Source organism: Prionailurus viverrinus, chromosome B4 (genome assembly GCF_022837055.1).
Source record: "Prionailurus viverrinus isolate Anna chromosome B4, UM_Priviv_1.0, whole genome shotgun sequence".
Taxonomy (NCBI): Eukaryota; Metazoa; Chordata; class Mammalia; order Carnivora; family Felidae; genus Prionailurus; species Prionailurus viverrinus.
In genome coordinates, this window is record NC_062567.1 from 59,711,121 (window position 1) to 59,733,665 (window position 22,545).

A 22,545-nucleotide genomic window follows, 5' to 3' on the forward strand; every position below is an offset into this window, starting at 1 on the left:
TGCAACTCTATTTATTGTAAGTTGAGGAAGATGTGTACTTGTAATTCCAAGTTCAGAAATTCAGATGCCTATTATTATTGTTTCATTAGGACTGCTTTCCACCAAACAGCAACAACAACATAAATCTCCGAAGTATATATGGGAGAAGCAGTTTAATATATCTATATGAGGCTTAACAAAAAAATTAAAGAATTTGACCACATAATCACTAATTAGGAGCCATTTTTTCTCCTTGGTTAATTCTTACAAGGTAATAGGAAAAATGTTTTAGACAAAAAACACAAAGAATACAAGTTTCCCTCCAACAAGCCCTGGCCTGGAATTATTCCCACGTGAAAACACCGTCATTGTGAGGACCTAAATGTGTAATAGGCAAAAAACTAGAGTTCACTGCCAAAGCCACCCAAATCAAAAGAGACTGTGGTACACTGTAGTGGAGAGAATTTTCAAGGCAATGCCAGAGAGCCTGACATTAATAAACGTTCTTCCTAATTAATCACTTTTTAATACCAAATGCCAGAGTCCCGAGTCACAAACTGATGAAGCCAATTTGGCCATTTCAAGTCGCCAAGTCCATTTGTAAATACTGGTGGCCTCTGGTGATTAGACCCGGACAGGATACAAAAATGAATGCAAGTTTTAGAGAAAATTCTGCCAAAAGTGCAACCATTTATTAGGAAACAGTCACACACACTGGCTTGTCCTAGAGCTCAAGGAAGTCCTTTGTCCGCCAGCTCTCCTACAAGGACCACCCATGAAAGGAACCATATTCTGAGGCAAGAACTACTCAGGGAAGACACACAGCACTGTCTCAGGTGGCTTCTTGTAAATCAATGCCTAAGCAGACAGAATTTTTCACTTTCTCCAGATACAAGAAAAACCACATGTGGAGAGATATATGTGGTGTCACTTTGGTCTTACCTTTGAAACTGCCACTTAACATACCAACGAATCGAGGTGATACTTGCTTCCCCAAACTGTAAAATTTTATGGATAGCCTTGTAGTGTCTCTCATCCCTCATCAGTCACAGTCACTGTTGTATCAAATGCCCACATACGCATTTCAAATTACAGCCTCAATACAGTGAAAGCCAAGATTCCACCGATCTCTTATTTCACGTGCCGTTGACTGGTTGTAAACCCTAACTCTCAAAGAAATGGTTTCAAAGAAATTATTTTTTCAGGTGGTATTGACTCCTAAAGGGATAATAAACAGGAAAACTCTTTTGATGATGCTATGGTGGTGGTGGCTATTGTTTTTGAAAGTACAAATAAGGCAAAAATAAAAAAAATGTTCAAACACTGCCCACAAATGGACTCTTAAAAGTTCACTCATCCACCTATCCTTAAATATTTAAGTCAACACTTCCCAAAGAATATTACAAGAACACTGACACTTGAGGTCCCTAATAAGGCTAGCAAATTCAAATAAATTTGGGAAATGCCATTCACTGTACCCCACATTTGGAAACTCAAAAGGCTTAGAGCACAGTCAAGGCTTTTTGAAGTCCTCCAGCAGAGAACTATGTTTAACTTTTTAAAACCTAGTGCTTCTGAAATGCAGAATCTTTATTTAGAGTAACCTTACTTAATGACCTGGACGATGCTATTTTGAAAAATGGTGGTATAAACCGATCATGTAGCATGGAGTTAAAAGGAAAGTTTTTGCCTTTGGAGTTTTTATAAGCAGTACCAAAAACTATCTCGCTGTCTGCAAACAGAAAATTTTCCCTGAATCTCAGCTGTGGCCTTTATGCTACAGTCAAGACACATTTTTTTGCTACTCATTTTTGGTAGATGTAGAATAGCCGACTGCCATTTTCTGAGTGGAAAAAAACACTATATATTTAAAGAAATTTATTAAGTCATCCACCTGGCTCTAACCAGGGTAAGTCTTGAGAGCAGAAAGGTTTCTCGGCAGCTCAGAGGCATGTTTAGATCATATCTGTATTTAGAAGAATAATTCTCTCAGAGGTGGAGGATGGAATGGGAATAAAGAAAACTGAGTTCTTCAAGCAGCTACTGGGTTTTACTCTATCTTTATGCTCCAAATTCAGCATATTGTTTGGAACCAGGGAGTGGTCAGTAAGTTAAATATCTAATATTCTGTCTCGCTGTTTTCCTCTAGGCTTTTCCTCTGTGAATGCACCTTCCTGCATCTACATATTCCCTACAAATTTGTTCTGCCTATCTCTAAACGCTTTGTTGGCTTTTGAGACCAGTTTCCATTTCTATCTCATAGCTACATACTTGGCTGCTCACTGTGAGTCATCATGCAACTCACCTCCTGACCTCCTCCTCTGAGAGACACAGAAAGCGCAGGAGCATCAGGGCTACTATTGGACACTTCCCCCAATTCATTTGCCTTGTCAAAAATCCTTGAAAACTTTCCCATCCTCAGCAATGGTGCTCTTGGTTAAACATGGTCACTGATTATTCAATCATTCAACAAATACACACTGTTGCTGCCTCTTTTAGAATCTCTTTGGGCATCGTGCTTATAAGCAGTCGCTTCAAGAATTCAGCAATTACTTCTATCTCCTGGTTATTTTTCAGGCACTATTCTAGGTTCTTTGGAATGTGTCAGTTGGCAAAACAGACAAAAAAAAAAAAAAAAATCCCTGCCCTTCCAGAGAGGGAAAAAAAAAAGAGAGCAAGAGAGCCTGATAAAGGGTGTGTGCAATATGTGGTGGGCAAGAAGTGGGTTGCGATTCTAAACATGGTGGTGAGGGCATTCCTCATTGAGAAGCTGGCAACCAAGCAAAGGCTTGCAAGAGTTAAAGGAGTCCATAAAATTCACTTCATAGCAAAAGAGTTCGGGAAGGAACAAGAGAGATGATGAGGTGGGGCCAGAGCACACAGAACCTTTAGAGCTGTTATAAAGGTTATGATTTTTACTTTAAGAGCAATAAAGAGCCACTGAAAGATTTTAAGCATAAGAGGGACAGGCTCTGATTCACATTTTTAAAGAATCATCTGGTCACTCACTGTGTTGAGAAAGTCTGGACCAGGAGCATAAGGGTAGAAGTAGGGAAGACCAGTGAAGCAGTTCTGGCAATAACCCAGGTGACAGATGGTGGTGGTTTGGACCAGGATGGCAGCAGTGAGGGTGGAGAGAAGTGGCCAACTTCCAGATGTATTGTGAAAATATGGTTGCCAGTATTTATTGACAGATTGGATCTGATACTGGAGAGACAGACACACAGAAGAAACGACGAAACCTCAAGAATTTTGGCTTGGGCAACTAGTAGAATGCACTGAGATGGCAAACATTGTTAGGGAAGCAATGAATAGGCAAGTTCAGGAGTTAAATTTTGGAATGTTGACTTTGAGACATCCGTGTGGAAATGCACTTGTATAGATAGCACTTCCTTCCTGAACGACAACAGGTACCATGTACATTACTTCATTTATGTTTATTAGACTCAAAAAGAAGATTGAAGACCTTGCCACCAACATTTTAATGTACAACAACATAAATATATAAACATTTAAGCTCATATTACAAATATGCTTGCTTTCTGGTATTCTGTGCTGCCTCTTTAGGCAAAGCATATGTTAAAATAAGTATTCCTAGGTTTATGGGAAGGGAAGGGGTTACTCTCCCCAGGCTGTGTTTGTCACCACTTTATAAGCTTTATTGGCATTGTACTGATAGTGAACTACCTAAAGAATGTGAGTAATGGGCATTGAGGAGGGCATCTGTTGGGATGAGCACTGGGTGTTGTATGGAAACCAATTTGACAATAAAATTTCATATTAAAAAAAAGAATGTGGCAATCAATCACTTCAGTCTCCTTTGTATTTTCCAATACAATGGCAAATTCCAACGGACCTTCTGTTCACAGGGACTTGTAGCTCCTTTTATCTCTGAGAGTCCTAATTACACATTTCATGGTTTCCTTACAAAACGATGCTCCTTTAAATAGAAATTTCATGTCCTGAATGGAAATAGAAAGGACAGAATGACTCTAGGAGTTACAAAACTGTCTTTTGACCTTGGTAAAAGTTTAAAACAATCAGAAGCATTGCAAGGCTTAGTAGAAACAAGTTGCTTTTATGAGAGTATGAATCATTAAGGGAAATTAACATGTTAAAAAAGTGTTAAGATTATAGGGGTGCCTGGTTGGCTTAGTCAGTAGAGCATGCAACCCAGTCTCAGGGTTGTGAGTTTGAGCCCCACGTTGGGTGTAGAGCCTACTTAAAAAAATTTTTTAATTAAAAAAAAATTTGAAGTGTTAAGATTATCACTCAAAAGGTGTCAATTATTCTGAGTAAAAGCCTATAATAACATCAACTATGAGATCTTGCCAAGAATCATAAAGCATACATTCAAGAAAAAGAACTACAGCTGTTACTGATGCTTGAAAACTCCTTTTTCCATTATGCAACTATCTAACGCTTCCATTAATAAATCCAGTGACTCTTCCAACTGAGGTATAAACATCAAAAGGGTAGGTAAGCCATTTTCTTATTAAAGAGTGTGGCTTGTGAAAACATAATTGCCTGGTGAAGGCAAAGAATAAAACAAATTATTTAATGATGTGGAAAAACTCCTGCCAGGCCTAGATCAAAAGCCAAGCAGAGCACCCCAGGTACATTACATAGAACATGAGAAAGAAGGATTCGTATAAGGTTCCGATCCTGTACAAGGAGAACGACTTCACACATGACTTATTAATAATGGACAGAAAGGAATGCCTGGGGAAGACTTTGCTCAATGGCCTCTGATTTTTAAGTAGCCACTGAATAAAAAGGTGCATTTCTAGTGTCTATTTTACTCCAATGGTCACCACCGAATGGAATGGAGAAATCCAGCAATGACAGGAAAAGGTTTGAAGAACAGCAACAATAAAAGAAAATGATTTCTTTCTTATATCCTTTTGCTAAACTCTCAAAAACCTTTAAGGACATCTACACTATCTCTATAGTTTGGATGTTTAGATGATAACTCCAATATTCACTTACAAATAGGTCAGTGATATTTGCCACTATTTTCTTCCCTTAATAAACATTCATTTATTATTATTATTATTATTATTATTTTTACTAAGAGTTGTTTTATGTTAGGATTCTGCCCTTCTGTTACATTTCAACGTACCTACTTACAAATTCCAAAATATGCTGAAGCATTAAAAAGTAGTATGTTACTACCATTAGCTCTTAGGTCAAGAATTTAATCTCTGTTACACAGGATGGGGGATAAAACGAGGTTTGGTGGGTGGGGGGTGGGGGTGGTGGGAGATTAATCTTCAGTAGCGTTACAAGTATTTTTTTTATCATGAAAAGCATGACTGTATATTGAAATATACAGAATCAAAAAGTCCAGCTGGATTATGTTTATTTGGTTTTTGGTTTTAGTTTTTATGATTATTCTTACAAATAAAGATGAGAGACCTAATTGCGCTTCTGACTTTAATCTGTGACAATTTCATGATGGTGGTGGTGATGATGACGATGACGATGACAAGGACTACAAGGACAGCTGAGAGGTATTCTGGGTTTCCCATGTGCTTGCCACTGTGCTGAATATCTTATGTGGCATGCCCCGGTTAACTACACAAGGACCCTACACCATAATGTAGGAACATGGCTGGATGAGGTGAGCCCACCCAGTTGGTCAGTAGAGAGCCTGGCCGCTAATCACTCTACTCCAGACTTCCTCCTCCCAGTCTCAGAAACCCTTGATCTAGAACTCAGAGCAGCTTTCTCCCATGTGCATACTTGGGCTGCCTCCAATATGAAAGGGATTGGCTCCCATTTGAGGATGACAGTCATGAATTGCAAGTAGACTATCAAACAGAAATTAAGAGACGGAACAGAAGTCAGAATTTGTATCACATACAGCAAAGTGATGACATAAAAGGATGTGGAAAGGGGCGCCTGGGTGGCTCAGTCCGTTGAGCGTCTGACTTTGGCTCAGGTCATGATTTCGCAGTTCGTGAGTTTGAGGCCCGTGTCGGGCTCTGTGCTGACAGCTCAGAGCCTGGAGAACACTTCAGATTCTGTGTCCACCTCTCTCTCTGTTCCTCCCCTACTCACACTCTGCCTCTCTCTCTCTCTCTCTCTCTCTCTCTCTCTCTCAAAAATAAAGATTAAAAAAAAAAGGATGTGGAAAAAAGGCAGCTGCAATGGATCTTTCAGTATTTCCGTCTTACAGTGAGGTGCAAATCTAACTTTTCTAATTTCAACACTACATCTGATGAAGCAAGAAGCTTATGTTCACATTTTAATCAGAAAAATGATATAAACAAAAATTTCAGCTTTGGAGTATGGCCTAAGGGGCCAAAGTTGACTATAGCCACTGACCTGAAAAACTATGCCACTAAGGAGTAAGATGCTATCATCATGGGTAAAACAGTGGCAGGTGGAAAAGCCAGCTGAGAGCAGTGACAAAAAGCTGGATCGACTGATCTGGTCAAATGTGAGATAGAGAGACACCCCAGACAATGGCTACTCCCACGGTACTGGTGGTCAGGGACAGATGGACCATGTCAAGATATCATTACGATTCCTTTCAGTGATTGCAATGGTCCCAAAGCAGGACAAACTGGATGGGTAGTAAATGGGCTAGAAAAACTGGATCTATAATAGTATGAAGAGGATTTTCATGAATTGAGGATAGAAAAGGATGGAGAACATGGTAGTCTGCAGAAAATGAGAACAGAAAAGAGAACTGTAGGCCAGAAGGGAAAAAAAAAAAAAATCAACCATGGCTCAGAGCCATTCACCATTAAATGCAATCTTCATTCCTCAAGTTCAATTTTATTTTACCACTTGGCATATTAAAACAAGATGCTTATTTTACCAGGTTTCATAATGGCTATTCTGGAATTTAAAAGAGTTGTTCCACAGTGACCCATGCACCATGATAATTTAGCCTATTATCCGGCTGAACTAAATGCAAAATAATATCCAGAAATCTGAAAGCTTGTTCAGTTCAGCTGCATGGGTCTGTGGTGGTACAGTCCACAGTGGCAGAGGTGAATAGTTGTGATGGACAGTGAAGCTCCTAATATTTACAATTCAGTTCTTTTCACACACAAGCACACAACAGTTTTTCCATCTCCTGGTCTACTCCACTGTACTGTAATTATAAGCTGCTTCAGTTCTTTCTGAAAAAAGGTAAGAATGTCAATGAGTGAATAATCACTCTCCAACAGCGGTTCTTATTCTAATCTTACCTCTTTGTTGAGATGTGTGGGCATTTCAATGAAAGATCTAAGGCTCACAATCTGTTTGTCCATTGGATATCTATCTGTTATGTTATTGAGAATGTTGATGGAGGCTGTGATACAGACTAGCACAGAGGTTAATCAAGGGCAAGGCTGGGGGACAGGCATGAAGGATGGTCCCCAAGATAAACATAGCCACCTCTGTAGATGAAGAGATGCCCCCCCATTTCTACCAAGCTGTCACTGGAGGTCACCTCCACTGGCCAGGCTATAGGTTTGTCCCCATGTAGACTTAAGAATTTGACTTGTTTTGAGGCCCCTGGATGGCTCAGTCAGTTAAGTGGTTGACTTTGGCTCAGGTCATGATCTCACTGTTCATGAGTTCGAGCCCCGCATCAGGCTCTGTGCTGATGACTCAGAGTCTAGAGCCTGCTTCAGATTCTGTGTCTCTGTCTCTCTCTTCCCCTCCCCCGCTTGAGCTCGCTTGCTCTCTCTCTCAAAAAAATAAATATCAAAAAAAATTTTTTTAAAAAGGAATTTTACTTGTTTTCCAGGACTCAGAGATATGGCCTATGATTTATGTTGGTTGCAAGGGAATGATGTGTAAGACTGGGAATAGACAGACTGGGACAAAAACTGTGACCTCTACTAAAAATGAAACAAACAAAACAAATAAACGAAAACACAGCCCTGAAAGCCACATACCTGGAAGAGGGGACCTCCACTGCCTAATGTCCATTCTTAAAGGCATCTCATGGTTGAGGTCATTATGGGAAAGTCAGGTATCACTAAATTCTCTCTTTTTTCTTCAGGTTTTACTCTTACAAGTCTGCCACAAGATTATAAAAGATATTTAAAATAGCTTAAAATGTCTAGACACCCTGTGAGAATGTAATGAAGAATCAATAACAAATAAATTACTCTTAAATATGATTTAGTGATATTTCCTCTGTAATGCAGGGAAATCACATTAGAGAGCAGGGGAAAAGGGCAACTTTAAAGAGTAGGACCAACAGTATTGATTCCTTTAAATAATCCAAATTACACGGGCTGCTTTCCAGATATATATCACTATTGCAAGTCAACAGTCTAACATATAGTCTGTAAGAGGAATAATGAAAAACCTAGGTGCATTTTCAGCCTATGGTTCTCCTGGTGCATAAACAGTCACTATTCATTAAAAAAAAGAATAGAATAATAAGCCTTCATGGTTTAAACACTCTTTCTCTACTATACATACTTCCCAACAGAGTGATTACCTTCAACACAAAGAGTAAGAGCAAATTAGTTCACTTTAAAGTTCACTGTTAAAAAGAATTCAATGCAATAATGAATTTGTAGATTGTTCTGTACATCATGTAATGGAAGTTCAAATGCATTTTTGGTGAATAAAGGGTGTGAATGGGAGGCGGAGATGGAGGGGAAGCACAGAATACGGCAAATTCTACATTTAAATTTGCAAAGATGCCAAGTATATTCTTTTATGATAAATAATAATCTACTCCTTGAGTACAGTGAAATATGTACTGCCATGAAATCAGAGCAGATTAGAAACAATCTCTAAATTCATCCTGCTGTTATTGCTACAGAAAGAAAGCTTAGCTTTAGCTTCTGTGTCCTAGCCCTCCCACTCAGTCGTAGACAAGAGTGTGTCAGAAGTCGACCATCTACTCTTCGAGCTGCTTCCTGCAGGAATACTCCCGACTGCGTGTGGAGGTGGCCTGGAAGAGTCTGCAATCTGTAATGGCATATGACTTAACTTACTTGAATAAAGAATTTGTTTTTGTTTTCAGCAAGTGTAAAAATGTACAAGAACAAAATGTTCAAAGAAGGCCTGTAGAGGGTGGGATTGGGGAGCAGGGTGGGTGGGGATTAGGAAGTAACACACCTGCTGTTTTATTCATTACAAGTGTTAATTTTTAGCTTTGTAAAATCAATGATTAAAATCATCAAATAAGTGTCAATATAACCGTAACAGGATAGATTACGCCCCCCTCCTCCAGAACACTGGTTAACAACCAAGTAGGATGACAGAAGAAGAAAACCAGACAAAACCCACCTGACTGTCAACATAGCCACAGGCCAAGTAGAAGAAGCACAGCAGGAGAGGAGAAAGTAGTCAGAGACTTAAAAGATAGAGGCTGAATCCCCTCTACACACACACACACACACACACACACACACACACACACACTCCATCCCCTCTTTGGCATCATTTCATTTGGCTCTACGTTTGGCTCACTCTTTGCTACCCATGTCAGCTTAATTGGCTGTTCTGTGAACACTCCAGGACTTTTCCTGCCACAGGACCTTGGCACTTGCTCTCCCTCTATTTGAAATGCTTTTCCCTAAATAGCCACATGGCTCACTCCTTTACTTTCTTCATGTCTCTGTTCAAATGTTACTTTATCTGCGACGCCAGCCCTGACCTCATTCAGAATGCTTATCAACACCTAGCAAAGAGTGGCATATTTTAAGTATTTAAATATAATCTCTATGTAGACAAGATCTTTGTTCTGTTACTGCTCTAATCCTACTAACTAACTAACCAGCCCTGACCTCATTCAGAATGCTTATCAACACCTAGCAAAGAGTGGCATATTTTAAGTATTTAAATATAATCTCTATGTAGACAAGATCTTTGTTCTGTTACTGCTCTAATCCTACTAACTAACAGTCACTCAATCAACATTAAGAGAATTAAAGTTGTGAAGCTAAATAGAAAATATTCTCCCTGGGGCGCCTGGGTGGCTCAGTCGGCTAAGCGTCTGACTTCAGGTCAGGTCACGATCTCACAGTTTGTGGGTTCAAGCCCCGCATCGGGCTCTGTGCTGACCGCTCAGAGCCTGGAGCCTGTTTCAGATTCTGTGTCTCCCTCTCTCTGACCCTCCCCCGTTCATGCTTTGTCTCTCTCTGTCTCAAAAATAAATAAACGTTAAAAAAAAAAAAAAGAAAATATTCTCCCTGAGTACAAGCCAGGGTGTCTGTTGTACAATTGAGAATTAGAGGTAAAAATTAAACAAACAAAAAAAAAATGTCCACGATTTCCTGGACTCAATGTCTAGGCCTCTTTATCCAATGTTTCCCCCGCCCCTGCCACACACACCAGTAATATATTATATGGCCTCACTACCTCAAAATTTAAGGACACTGAAAATAATTTCAACCTCTGCCACGTAGAGATGCAATACACATATCACTTGGGAATACTCTGGATGGAAAAAGCCGTGTTTCTTTTGGTGCCATTATTACAAACATTTTATCCATTGTTTTCTTTTAGCACAGGAAAACATCCATAAAACAGGACTTCTATTTTCATAAAAGCTTAATCCTACTGTTTATTGTCTTGGAGTCAGAGCTCTGAAGATCATGTCCTTAGTAACTGATCACCACATCGAAAAACTAGCATTATCCCCATTTTAAGAGGTTATTTACTAACTGGCATAAGAATTTGACTTTTAAGACTTTCTAGTGTGTAAGCAGATCAATAACAGAGCACAAATATGAGCTAGATGCTAAACCTCTGTGTATGAACTATGAAAGAAGAAAATGTACAAAGTGTAGTGGCCTCCAAGAATTGCTAGAAGCTTCAGTTAATGTTTGCAAAGAACTTTCAAGATGAAAGCCACCATCAAAGAGCTAAGTCTTACTATTTCCACAGCTGGAATGCTTTGCTAATTTTTTTTCCTGATGCATTAAAGGGATTTTGGAACAAATTCCATGAAAGAAAAGGATTAATAGCCTTCCAAAGAAGTTTCCATTCATTCATTTTGTTATCAAAGACACTCTCGAGAGGGCCAAGGCTCGCCTGTGTGTGGGGTCCACTGTCATCATGGAGGTTCATATTTAATACACCTGACCAAGATGACAGCCTACGAATACTCAATACTACCTTTAATCAGTTGGGAGAAAACCCTTACTGACCAAGCCAGTGCTCTACTACATTTTCTCCTGTACATCAATAACAATATGGCAGGCATGTCAAACTATGAGCTAAGGCCAGATTCTAATAAAACAAACCTCATCATGACCCCAAACAGTTCATACTCATATTGTGTGTGGTCCTTTTATAGCCTTTAAAAAAAAGTTCTGCATTCCAAAATATAATTGAACAGAGTTGCTAACTCTTTATAGTTTTATTCATTTAGATGATATATACTGAGCAAAAACAAGAAAATTTAGGTGATAAATATTGGATGTGGCAAGCTCTTGATGCTAGAAATGTGGCAGTGAACAAAAGAGAAAAAAAAAATCTCTGTCCTCATGGGGCTTACGTTCGAGTTGGAAAGAGACGTTACATAAAATAACAAAGTTATACAGCATTTTAGAAATTGGAAGTATAGTGAAGAAAAAAGTTAAAAGAGAGAAGAGTGGAGGGTATATGATTGCATTTTAAATAGAGTACATATGGTAGGCCTTACCAAGAAGGTGAAATTTGAGCTCAAGTTTATGTAACTAATTGGCATGCTAGAGTTTCTTGAGGATAGCTATTCATACCATATTTGCTTTATCAACTTGATTTACAAAATGATTAGGAAGTAGATTACTTTAGGTAAGGTGTTTGGGGGGAAAAGAGTTTCTTGCAGAGATAAGTGGATAGCTACCAGCAAAAAAAATGAAGCTCAATTCCCATCCCACTACATATAAAAAAATTAACTCAAAAGGGATCAAGGACCCAAATATAAGAGCTAAAACTATAAAATTCTTATATTAAATAGAGTCATAAATCTTCATGACCTCAGCTTTGGCAACGGATTCTTAGGTTTGACAACAAAAGCAATCAGTAACAAGGAGAAGGAAGAGAAGGATGGGAAGGAGGAGAAGGAGGAGGAGGAGGAGGAGAAGAAGAAGGAGAAGAAGAAGGGGGAGGGAGAGGAAGAAGGGGAGAGAGAGAGAGAGAGGGAGAGGGAGATGGAGAGGGAGAAGGAAAAAAAAGAAAAGAAATTGGACTTTATTAAAAACTTGTGTGCATTAAAGGACACTACTGAGACTGTGAAAAGACAATCTAGAGAATGGGAGAAAATATTTGCAGATCATTTAGCTGTTGGGGATTTAATATCCTAAATATATAAAGAACTCTTACAACTCAACAACAAAAAGACAACCCAAGTGAAAAACAAGCAAAGGACTTGCATAGATATATCTCCAAAGATACACAGATGGCCAATGAAAAGCACATGAAAAGATGTTCATCATTGGCCATTAAAGAAATTCAAATCAAAACCATAAAGATGTATCTCTTCTTACCCACTAGGATGCCTTTAAACAAAGTAATGGGGGCGCCTGGGTGGAGCAGTCGGTTAAGCGTCCGACTTCAGCCAGGTCACGATCTCGCGGTCCGTGAGTTCGAGCCCCACGTCGGGCTCTGGGCTGCTGGCTCAGAGCCTGGAGCCTGTTTCCGATTCTGTGTCTCCCTCTCTCTCTGCCCCTCCCCCGTTCATGCTCTGTCTCTCTCTGTCCCAAAAATAAATAAAAACGTTGAAAAAAAAAATTTAAACAAAGTAATGGAAAATAACAAGCATGGATATGTAGGAACCATTTGTTCCATTAATCCAGGTAGGAAATTAAATGGTGCAGCCACTACGAAAAATAGTTCCTCAAAAAGTTAAGTACATAATTACCATATGACCTAGCAATTTCATTCTTAGGTACATATCTAAGAGAAATGAAGACATAATGTCCACACAGAAACCTGTACACAAATGTTGTAAGATAGCAATGCTCATAATAGCCAAAAGGTGAAAACAACCTAAATGTCCATCAACAGATGAATGGATAAACAATTTGTGGTGTATATATAGCCAATGGAATATTATTCAGCAATTAAAAGGAACTAAGTATTGGTATATGCCGCAACTTGGATGAACTTCAAAATACTATGCAAAGTGAAGGTCACATATCGTATAATTCTTTTTATACGATATATCCAGAATGGGCCAATCCATTGTGACAGAAAGCAGATCAGAGTTCACCATGGGATAAGAAGGGGAGAGTTAGGAGTGATTGGTGCTTTTAGTGAAGTAATGAAAACGTTTTGAAATTAGAGAGAGCAGGAGGCACCTGGGTAGCTCAGTTGGTTGAGAGTCTGACTCTTGGTTTTGGCTCAGGTCATGAGCCGAGGTCGAGGTTTCTTGAGTTCAAGCCCTGGGTTGGGCTCTGCACTGGCAGCGTGGAGGCTGTTTGGGATTCTCTCTCTCTCCCTCTCTTTCTGCCCCTCCCCCACTCACACTGTCTCTCTCAAAATAAATAAATAAACTTATTTAAAAAAAGAAATTAGGGAGAACTGATAGTTATACAACATGATGAATACATTAAGTACCACTAAATAATACACTTCAAAATGGTTAACTGTGTGTTGTGTGAATTTCTCCTTAATATAAAAAAAGTTTTAATATTCAAACATATTTTTCATCAAATTTTCAGGATCATGTGTTTATGTTTTATATTCAATAGTCCTGTATTCATTCCTGCTTTTGATGTTTGTAACATTGTAATCTTTTTAAAAAACATAGCTTTATTGACATATAGTCCACATACAACAGAATTCACCCATTTTGCATGTATATTTATTTTGGTGAGTTTTGGTGAACATAGGTCGTTTAGCAACTACCACCACAATCAAATTTTTAAAAAGCAATCAGTACCCTAAAAAGTCCCCTTAAGTCTTTTTACAGCCATATCCCCCTCTGCACATCTTTTCAGTTCCCATTCTCACATATTTTGTCATAATTCTGCCTTCTCTAGGCATTTCTAGGCAATTCTAGAAAAGGTAGAATTACAATGACAGACATTTTGTATGAACGGAATCTTACAGTAGTAGTTTTATAGGTCTGACTTCTCTTTTTTTACTATTTTATTTTTAAGTAAACTGTGCACCTGATGTGGGGCTCAAACTCACAACCCCAAGATCTAGAGTCACATGCTCCACAGACTGAGCCAGCCAGGCACTCCTGTCTGGCTTCTTTTATTTACTAAGATATGTTTGAGGTTCACGTATGTTTTTTTATGTATAAGTAAATTATTTGTTCCTTTACATTTCTGAATATCTTACTATATTAAGTTTACCCATTTACATTTTGAGATCCACTGGATTGTTTCCATTTTTCAGCTATTATGAATACTTACTTACAAGACTCATATGGACCTCTTTCTATCTTTCTTTGAGGAGAATTGCTTAGCTTCATATTTAACTTTTTAAGAAAATGCCAACATCTTCCTCATCAGAATGAGGGTTCCAGTTGACCCACATTCTGGCCAACACTTAGTCTCATAAATCTTTTTAATTGCAGTCATTCTAGTGGATATGCAGTGGTATCTTTTTGTGGCTTTAATTAGCATTTCCCTAATGACCAATAATGCTAAGCATCTTTCTGTATGTTTATTAACCTTTGCATACCTTTTTCTGTGAAGATTCTGAATCTTTTGCCTATTTTTAATGAGTTATTTGTCTTATTTCTAAATTTTAAGAGCTCTTTAAATATCCCAGATCCAAGTCCTTCGTAGATATGTTTTGCAAACACTTTCTCCCAATGTGACTTGCCTTTTGAGTGACTTAACATTATCTTTTGATGAGCAAAATTTTTAATTCTAATGATGTTCAATTTGTCATCTTTTTCTTTTATAGTCTGTACTTTACGTGTCCTAAGAAATCTTTGCTTAACCCCAGTCTGCAAAGATTTTTCTCCTATTTCCTTTTAGAATTTTTGGTATTATTTAACTCTTTTGTTTAAGACCACGAGCCACTTAGAATTCATTTATAGGTATACAGTATGAGGGAAGGGTTAATGTCACATTCTTTTTCCTTATTGATATTCCATTATTTCAGTACTTATTATTTAAAAGACGACCCTTTCCCCATTGAATTATCTTGGTCACTTTGTCAAAAATCAAGAGCATGTAAATGTGAGCTTACCTTTGGATTCTCAATTCTATTCTGTTTTCTACTTACTATTCCCAGCACCCCCACCCCGAGTTTGAGTCACACTCTCCTGCTCCTTTACATGTCCAGAATCTGATAAAAAAAACAACAACTAGGCATTGTGTGTCATACATTGTAGTGACTCTATATTCCATTCTGTTCGACTGAAATCTGCTGGTTTTACTGTTTTAATATATAATGAATTTGCCTAGACTCCAAATGAAAAATCTACTTCCTCTGCAGAGAGCTGACATTTTTGCTCAGTTTTTTATTTTTTCTTTTGCCCGAATCTCTGGGGGAATCTCTCTTGTGCCTACACAGCTTTTTGATCAGCCAGTGATTTCAACAGAGGTTATACAGTGACAACTCAGGCCAATGAAGCTTCTCCTCTCTGCTGACCACCCCGTGTATGGGTTAAAAAATTCATTCAAATTTGCAGCAAATAAATAAGTCTCCCCAGCCTTTCAATTTTGCTTGTGCTCCCTGGGGAGGCCCACGTTGTTTAGCAGCCAGCCACGAATGCATGCAGAGTATATTACCTCAGCCCTTCTATAGCTCTCTTGTTTCCAAAAGTTCCCCCTTAAGCTTTCTGCTGCTATGCTATGCTCCCAAACCAAATCAGCCACCTCTAACCAGTAAATTTCTGGTTTCTTTCACACCAGCTGGTGGGGGTGTGTGTGGAACGGAGTGGGGTGGGGATGGGAAGACCCTTGGGCAAGAAGCATCTCATCCGATGCAGTAGCAGTTTTTCATAAGTAAACATTTTCAAGTTCTTTCCTGTCTTTGGTCATTTTTGAAATGGTTGCATTTGGTGATTTTTTTTCCAGCTTTATATCATTTTTTTTTGAAGTGAGAATCACCCAACCAACTCAGGCAGTCAGGCAGTCATCAGTGGGAGTAGCATCTTAACCATATTTTAAGCACTTATGAATATATTATCATTATCTCATTTATCATTACATTAAATCAAACAAGTTACTTCAAAAATTAGCCAACTATAGCAGGAAAAAAGTTTCTTGTTTGCAAATATTAAATTTCAGATCCAATTTCTACAGGCTTGGTAGAACAGTAAAAGATATCATATAATTAAGGTGGCCATGATCTGTTAAGTCTACGAAGGTCTTTAAGACATATATTACTTACCTAGAAAAATTTAAATTTTTCAGGTTTTTAGACAAAAGAGTAGATTCAGTTTAGACCCAGACCCCTGTGGGGAGAGGCAATATTAAGTAAGTTTAGAGTGTCTGTCTTCAAATGCTGAGAGTTCATCTGGATCTTAAGAAAATTACCTTGAAGGCTGCTAAACAATGAAGGCTCAGTAAGGTCATCACAACTGCCAGAAGGATGGTGGCCAAGTTCCGTGTGTCCCATATGGTCTCTACCAGGGGAATACTGCCCACCTGCCAGTCATAGCACAGGGTAACAGGTGCAAGCAGAAGCCACACGTTGAAGGCCAAGAGGTAGGAGTAGGTAAGGAACCTACAAAGAGAAGAAGAATCATTGAAACACGACTCAGGGTCCATGAGATTTCACAAACATTCATTTACCAAGGTTTAATTAAACAGCATTTGTATACTGTCAACAGGGTCTTACAGGAAAAGACAATGTAAGGTGGAAGGCCGTTCATTTAGTCATTAAGTAGATCATTTTTAAATAGATTTACTAGTGCTAGGCACTGTGGTAGGTGCTGGTCTTTAAAAAGTGAACAAGTAAAGACAGTTTCCATGACATATATTTAAAAATAATCATATATACATAAATACATTACAACCTTAGATAAACGCCAAAAAGGAGAAGTCTGATGAAAGTTTACGACAGAAATGCTGTCCTGCTATGTATGATTCCCTGGGTAAGAGACATTTAAACTGTCCTTTTTTAAAGTGCTCAGAAAACTGCAGTAGGTAGTAAAATATGTCATCATCTTTATAACAGATTGATCCATACTGAATTATTTCTTTTAAAAAATCAGAATTTCTATGGTAGGGAGATGAAGTCTCTTATTCATAAGTGAAGGTGCTATGCTTCAAGAAAAGGGAAGTACAGCCATCATCCCTGCTAAGGAGAACGGCCAGTTAGACCCAGGGAAGGCAGGAAAATAACAAACGAAGGTGGTGCTCCAGTCTCCTGGCTGTGTCTAGGCACTAAGAGAAGGTGAAAAGCATTCCAACTGACCCCATTCCTTTTCAGGGTAAAGGGAATGGAATTGATTTAAATGTGAATTTATTGGAGCGCCTGGGTGGCTCAGTCGGTTGAGTGGCCGACTTCGGCTCAGGTCACAATCTCGCGGTCGGTGAGTTCGAGCCCCACGTCGGGCTCTGTGCTGACAGCTCAGAGCCTGGAGCCTGCTTTCGATTCTGTGTCTCCCTCTCTCTGACCCTCCCCCGTTCATGCTCTGTCTCTCTCTGTCTCAAAAATGAATAAACGTTAAAAAAATAAAATAAATGTGAATTTATTAAAAAAAACAAAACCTGAATGTATTTACATGTGTTCAGTCACCACAAACTCATTAAGTGGTGGTCTAGACCCTTGAGAACTGCAGAACTTTCAGCAAACCACAAACTTCACGCAAACCTGTGCACCAGGAGACACCAAACTCCAGCGTGGCGACGTGAGGCTCATCCCGAGGAGGACCCCTGCCTCCCATTAGAACCGTGGCCTGAGAAAGCTCAATGCCACCAGGAGAATTTACTATTGGCTCTAGCCGATACCTGACGAAAGGCCTCTGACCTCTCTGTCTCAGATCATTTTCTCCAAAGGGTTCACAATTGTGAATACGTATCTCCTACAACTCACAAGTCTTTCTCAAGGACCTGAGAGCCATTCCTTTAAAATGCAATCATCAGGAAGGAGAGGGCCTGCCTCCCTGTGTCTGCAAGAGGATAACTGCCAGCCAGCAGACACAGCCAGCCTAAATGCACTTAGATGACCATTCCTTTGTAATTTTCCACTTCTTGGCCTCTTCTGAGTCCCAGCTTGCCCTGCTCTCTCACTTTCCCTCTAAAATGCCCAATCACCTCTGCACAACCGAGAATGGCACTCAGCTCTCTCCCCTGCTGTCAGCAGTTACTGAATAAAATCTATTTTCACTGCTTTAACCGCTGTGTTTCTGCTTGACACCCTATATTAAATAGGGTTAAATAGAATAATTAGATATATTTCTTGTCTTCACAAAATATATAATCCAGTAGTGAAAACAAGATATACAAAATTAAAGAAGCAGAATGAGATGAGCACTGAAACAGTATAAAATGTGAAGGTAAGTCTTCTGTCAGTTGTTGAACTCTTGGAGAGATTCTTAGATTAGCAACGAGATTAGCTCAAATAACTTCTAAGTTAGCTTCCAAAGTAGAGGATTACTTCATCTTGAATTCTTCTCAGCAAGTAGCTACTGGTTGGGAACAGCCTTCTCAGACCCTGCCAACTCATCCTCTTCCCTTTCCTCCTTTCCCTCCAAAGTTGGCAGTAAAAAAGTCATCAATGATAGCCAGGTGAGGCTCAGGGATGAGGCTTTACTCATTGCCCCAACACTCCAACCCCAACAGAGAACTGGGTTGAAAGAGTGGGGATATTTCAATGGTGTTTTCCAACCCCTTCCTCTCTGTTGGTATTTTTAATAAAATGTTAATGTACAAATCGTGCAGTATACACTGAAAGCTTGATGAAGTCCAAGCTTTGTTATTTGACAAAAATAAAAACAAAAATACTGTCTTATCCCTTTTAGGCTTGGGGCTGAGAAACTGTCTCCTGAGAGAATACTAACTCCACAGGAGGATGATTGGGTCACTTTGGGCTTTGTTTTTTCACAGAGCTTCTAAACTGATGCAATCTACTTCTTACTTTGGAAAGATTCTCTGTGACTTGGCTTTAAAAGAGAAGGCAGAACCATCAAACTTAGGAAAATCACAACATTTTGTCATTCAGTTACTCTCCAGGTCTTAAAAATTACTTTCAAAAATGGTATCTCTCCTTCTTGATATAATAATTACCAGCAATGATTATAAATGGCTGCTAAAATTATTAGGTGACGAGCTGATAGGATACTTTATAATGGATGGATCAGGATAAATGAGGTGCCTAAAGCTGACTAACCAATTTTAACATCATAGAGAGGGAGATTAACATCCAGATGTCCTCCTGATGAATACATATGTCACTACCTATGAAGTAGTCTTGTCTAAAAAAAAAAAATAAGAAAGAAAGAAAGAGAGAAAGAAAGAAAAGAAGGAAAATTAAACTTGAGCAAGCCCTTTATTACCAGTTTACATCAAATACAAAGAACACCAGAACACGTTACGTAACGCCACAGGGATGCAATGTGACAAATCCAGAAAGTTGGCATTCCACAAAACAAATGATGTCAGGTTCTTCAACAAATATATTGTAGTAGGGGCAGGGGTGGGGGGAAGGAGGGAAGAAAGAAGAGGGCATCTGTAAGTTAAATGAGACGTAAGAGGGATTCTGGGTGGCTTAGTCAGTTAAGCATCTAACTTCGGCTCAGTTCACACATCTCATGGTTCATGAGTTCGAGCCCCACATTGGGCTCTGTGCTGACAGTTCAGAGCCTAGAGCCTGCTTTGGATTCTATGTCTCTCTCTCTCTCTCTCTCTCTCTCTGCCCCTCCTCTGTTCATGTTTTGTCTCTCTTTCAAAAATAAACATTTAAAAAAAAAAGTTAAACGAGATATAAGAGATGTATCAGACAAAGTGCAGACATTGTTTAGATGCTATCTCAAATGAACCATTACTAAAAATACCCACTTATGAGCAGGAAAACTTGAAGCATTGATTGGAAATATGATACTAGAGAATCACTGTTAATTTTTAAAGTGTGATAATGGTATTGTGGTTATATAATTTAAGGATCCTTACCTTTCAGAAACCCATACTAAAATATATCCATAGGAAATGAGATGATGTCTGGGATTTGCTTCAAAACGAAGGACTGGGGGCAAGGGCACAGAAGAGGGTGGGGGTATGAACAAAGCAAGATTGGCCATGAGTTATGATTGTTGAAACTGGTTAATGGGTGTGTAGAGGTTCTTTATGCCCTCTGCTCTACTTTTGTACATATTTGATATTATGCATAATAACAACTATTTTTTAACTCCTGGCAAAAGGCAACAGAATTGCAACAAGAATACTTTCTTATGTCTAACGGCAGCTTGAAGGATTAACTGTAAGTGCTAATGTGGAAATTTGTATTTAAATTGTGAAGTTCACATTTTGGCCTTACCCTGCAAGTTGTCTTCAGTTTCTTATATTTTCTAGACTTGCAATGCCATATTAACAGAAAATAAATAATAAATAATATTTTTTCAGTTATAATCTCAGTATTGTAACTTGGATTTTTTAAAAAAATATTTTTACACAGGCTACAACCCAAATACGTTTAAAAAGTAAAGTAAACCACAAACCTAAAAGCAACTTACCCTCCTATAACACTAGGAAGGTCAACACTGTTAACTTACCCGTTTTAATACATATGTATTGTCTCCAGAAACTCAAGAGACGTCACCTAGTGCATATGAATTCAGATCAATGTTGCTAGTAAACTCTTTGAAAACTATTTGAAATACTGAAACAGCGTCAGAAATTTTTTTGCAAATTTAAGTGTAAAGAAGCCATTTGAAATCATGCCAAAAGCTAATTACATTTTAGGGGGCTAGTTGAACTGGCTGTAATCAGCAACTCAAGTGTTTTAACTCACTGACTATGAATTACATTTTAAACTAATCATCTTGTTTATTTCTGCTAAAATTTTAAAAATGAAATAATCTGTTGAATATCTCTGCCCTGCTGGGTTCTTTTTTTAAAGCAGGAGCAAAACCAAAATGAATTATTCACCAATTTTCTACCACGAATGCTGCTAACAGGAGGAAAGCCGCTAGAATATCTTGCCAACAAAATGGATGGAATACACAGGGATTCAGCTTGAACAATTTAGTCATGTAGTTGCATCGCCAAGCCAGGAAACATATGTGAAAGGGAAGAAAAGGCTTTGGGGGAGCTGGCATGTATCAAATGGCACCAAAGGAAACTGGGTGGCCCTGAAAATGTAAATCTTCATTTTCACCAAGAAAAAAATGAGAGTGTTGTAAGAGCAGAAACATACCTGGAATCTGTTCTTTGCCTTTGAAAAAACCTTTTTGTCTAAGAAATAACACGAGCCTAACATAATTCCTTATCCTAGGAAGATGTCTATGATAGGTACAGATGAAAAAATCATGCATCGCAAGCACAAATATACAGCCCTTGCTTGTTTTATATAAAATGTTACTGCTCCAAGGATCTTCCTTTCTCATTCACCAAAAAAGCCCTTCCATTGTTTCATAAGTACAGGACATTGTGTCTACTGTATACACAGAGTCCTCCTGGGAAGGACACCGGCTAACACTGTCGATAGACCAGCCTCAGTATAAACCACCTCTACCACCACAGTGATACCCCTCATTGCCCAGACTGTGCCTCTAGCCCCTAGGTTTTGGTGATCTGTCTTACCTGGCCCTACACTGCCCCCTATTTTCAACTCTTGAATTACCCCTGATGCTTCAAAAGGGTCTCCACCGTCTTGCTGTGCCCCAGCAGTAACAACAGGCCTTTTTCAGGCATAACTGGCTTATTATTATCATTAGGATCTTCTCCTACCTATTACCTTCTCCAGAACTAGCCAAAGAAAGCCCCTTCCTGTACCACCCTTCTCCATAGACAGGACATCCTCACTGGAATTTAATAAATGTTGACTAATTACTCTGTGCACTTTTCTAGGTGCCAAAAGGTAATAAGATCTAGTCCCCTGCCCTCCAAAGGAGGACATTCAGCATTGGTAGTAAGAATGCAAACACGCGTTACATGGCTGAGTAACTGTGAAATATAAAGGTACAATTTCAATGGAGTTCTAAGAAATGAGAGATTAATGAAAAACAAAGGATTAATGACATCCTAAGGGGGTCTGGGTGGCTCAGTAGGTTAAGCATCTGACTTCAGCTTAGGTCATGATCTTGCAGTTCGTGGGTTCGAGCCCTGCGTCAGGCTCTGTGCTGACAGCTCAGAGCCTGGAACCTGCTTTAGATTCTGTGTCTCCCTCGCTCTTTGCCCCTCACCCACTAATGCTCTGTCTCTGTCTCTCTCTCAAAAATAAATAAACATTAAAAGTTTTTTTTAAATGACATCCTAGAATCTATGGAGAATTTAAATAAGTGGAAAGATGGGAGACAGAGAGTCCAGGCAGGGCCACCAAATGGCTTCAAGTTGTAAATGAACATGACACTTTCTGCAGAGAGTTAAGAATATGGATCACATTGGGACTCCTGGGTGGCTCAGTCAGGTAAGTGTCAGACTTCAGCTCAGATCATGATCTCATGTTTCATGGCTTCAAGCCCCGTATCAGGCTCTGTGCTGACAACTCAGAGCCTAGAGCCTGCTTGGGATTCTGTGTCTCCCTCTCTCTCTGCCC

At 39.0% G+C, this 22,545-nt stretch overlaps 1 protein-coding gene across 2 annotated transcripts in view; it reads right to left on the minus strand.

Annotated features, from left to right (window-relative positions):
* The window catches only part of TMTC1 (transmembrane O-mannosyltransferase targeting cadherins 1), a 278,435-nt gene that overhangs the window by 112,372 nt on the left and 143,518 nt on the right, over nt 1-22,545 (minus strand). For both annotated transcript variants that reach the window (XM_047866166.1, XM_047866165.1), the window contains exon 8: nt 16,383-16,572. In XM_047866166.1, coding sequence (XP_047722122.1) covers nt 16,383-16,572 — 190 coding nt within the window. The remainder of the gene's footprint in view (nt 1-16,382; nt 16,573-22,545) is intronic.